The sequence below is a fragment of the Callorhinchus milii genome, unplaced genomic scaffold (genome assembly GCF_018977255.1).
Source record: "Callorhinchus milii isolate IMCB2004 unplaced genomic scaffold, IMCB_Cmil_1.0 Scaffold24, whole genome shotgun sequence".
Lineage (NCBI taxonomy): Eukaryota > Metazoa > Chordata > Chondrichthyes > Chimaeriformes > Callorhinchidae > Callorhinchus > Callorhinchus milii.
Window position 1 is genome coordinate 452,693 of NW_024704765.1, and position 2,880 is coordinate 455,572.

Sequence of the window (2,880 nt, forward strand, 5' to 3'; positions counted from 1 at the left end):
AATCACACCGCAGGTCTGACGCTCTCTCTCCCTCACACACACACCTCTCTTTCACACACAGCCATCTCTCTCTCACACACACACACCTCTCACACACACACAGCCATCTCTCTCTCACACACACACCTCTCACACACACACCTCTCTCACACACACAGCCATCTCTCTCTCACACACACACCTCTCACACACACACCTCTCACACACACAGCCATCTCTCTCTCACACGCAGCCATCTCTCTCTCACACACACCTCTCACACACACACAGCCATCTCTCTCTCACACGCATACCTCTCTCACACACACACCTCTCACACACAAAGCCATCTCTCTCTCACACACACACACAGCCATCTCTCTCTCACACACACACACAACCATCTCTCACACACACACACAACACCTCTCACACACACATACAATATTGCTGATGGTCAGAATGAATCGCAACTCTCTCACACACACACCTCTCTCTCACACACACACACACCCTTTGGCATCCATATAAATGGAGAATCATCTGAATGCAGATTGGGCCCCAGGGTTTGGTCCAACACAGCGAGACCGAGTCCCGGGGCCTATCCTGCTTTTACTTCTCTTCTCTCAAGCGCCTTGTTCACCACATTGGAGCCATGGATGGATGAGAAACAATGTCGTTGATAGTGCTGCTTTATAATTTTGTTGATGGGGTGGTGGGGGGGAGGTGTGGCTCGGAGGTGAGGAGAGGAGAGGAGAGCGGTAGGAATGGGGTCAAGGCAGGGATGGGCTTTGTTTGGAAGATGACAAAGGTGAGAGATGACTGGTCCCTGGAGGCCTCATTCGACTCTCCCAATGGATAATGTGGTTCTAGTTGGACAACTGTGCTTGAACAAATGCACACCCATCCATGGGGGGATGTCCTCCAGGGAGAGAAATTTCCAGACACAGGAACATTTCCAAATAAATGTACATATACATGAATTCGAATGAACCAAAAAAATTATTTGTGTTACAGGACCATATATGGTTGCAAAATCAAAGGCCATATATGGCAACAACCATATATGGTAGCTACCTGGCAGCTCCCGCCATATTTGGCAATGACCATGTATGGTCACCAGCTGCCCATAGAACTGGATTAAGGACCTGGGGGTCTGAGCCTTGTCACAGGCCAGAAAGCCAGGGATCTTGCCATTTAGAGTGGAGTCCTGTAGCTCAGTGGTTAGAGCACTCGCTTTGCAAGTGAGAGACCTGAGTTCAATTCCAGGCAGAGGGTGAAACCTTGGGCAAGTTTCCTTACTCCACACAGAGCCACATGCAAGAATTATTATTATTATTTAGTTTGGACAATGACCGCTTTCATGCCTGTACACCCCTCCCCCGCTCGAGGCTGAGACCTATTTCTTCCTATGACACGAATCTCCATGGTTAGCTTCTGAAGTTTCTTTTATCTGAAAGCCTAAAAAACTGAACGCAAACTGGGCCTCACGGTTGGAGAAGCCTGAATCCCTGCAAGGAATCCAGGCCTCTCCAGGCCGTGAGGCCCTTTAGAAAATGGAGAATCATCTAAATGCAGAATAGGCCCCAGGGTTTGGCCTGGCACAGCCAGACTAAGCCCTGGGGCCTATCCTGCTTTTACTTCTTATCTCTCAAGCGCCTTGTTCAGCACATTGGAACCACGGATGGGCAAGAATGTTGTTGATGCTGCTCCGTTCCGCTGGATCCTTCTTTATCATCTTGATGATGAGATTTTGGCAACAGGCGGTGAGACAAGGTGTCGGAGGAAACTTTAAAGCTTGAGCTTGTAACTTGACAAGCTTGGAGAGGTCATTGTCATTGAAGGGCATGCAGCCTGTGACCATTAGGTACAAGATGACGCCCAGGCTCCAGATGTCAGCCTTGAAGGGATTGTAGACCTCTCCATTGAGGATCTCGGGGGCAGCGTAGGCTGGAGATCCACAGAATGTCGATGAACTACAATCGTCAGAGCAAGCAAACCCGAAGTCCGAGAGCTTCGGACAATTTTCAGTAATCAGGAGAATATTTTCACACTTTAAATCTCTGTGAGCGATACCGAGATCGTGGCAATATTTCAGCGCCTCAGTGATCTGCTTAAAGATCTGCCGGGCAACCCTTTCTGATAGGTGATGTTTGGAGTTAATCAATTCATACAGATCCAATTTGGCTTCCTCCATAACAATGAGCAAGGTGTCCTGAGATGCAAAGATCTCATGGACCTTGACAATATTGGGGTGATAACACCGGGTTAGCGTTTTGATTTCACGCTTGAGGAATTTGTTGATGTACGTCTTTGATAATTTTGATTTATCAATGACTTTTATGGCAACTGATTTGCCAAGTTTGGGCGAGAAGGCCTTCTTCACTACGGAATAGGTACCTTCCCCAATCACCTCACCAAGTTGATAACCTAATATGGTAAGGTCCATTTTGCAAGCTCCGAGCCCTCTGTCAGGTCCTTTATATATAAAGCCTTTTATGGAACAGGCCGTCCTGTGCCGGGCACAAGCCGTACTATGACCAAATATAGTAGGGTTTTAGTACAGGACGTCCTGTACTATGACCATATATGGTAAGATGGTACATCCAAATATGGGGGGGGGGGTTTGCAAGGTCAAAGGCCATGTATGGTAGCTACCTGTGCAGGCCATATACAGGAGCTGCCATATATGGCAATGACAATATACAGTAGCTGCCTGTCCAGGCCATATACAGGAGAAGAGCTGCCATATGACCATATATGGTAGTCACAGAACAATCCATCATTCTACCCACATTGTGCGAGAGCCTGTGGCAGCTTTTAATATCAAATTATAAATTAACCTCCAGAGGCAGCTCCTTGTAAGACAGCGGTGTGCAAATGCAAGTTGTTGTTGTTTTT

The 2,880-nt window shown here is 47.6% G+C and overlaps 1 protein-coding gene across 1 annotated transcript; it reads right to left on the reverse strand.

Moving 5' to 3' along the window:
• Positions 1–1,630: 1,630 nt before the first annotated feature.
• LOC103181430 (testis-specific serine/threonine-protein kinase 2-like) lies at positions 1,631–2,428 on the reverse strand. The gene has a single exon (XM_007897900.1). The coding sequence runs from the start codon at positions 2,426–2,428 to the stop codon at positions 1,631–1,633; it is 798 nt and encodes a 265-aa protein (XP_007896091.1).
• Between the last annotated feature and the right edge of the window lie 452 nt (positions 2,429–2,880).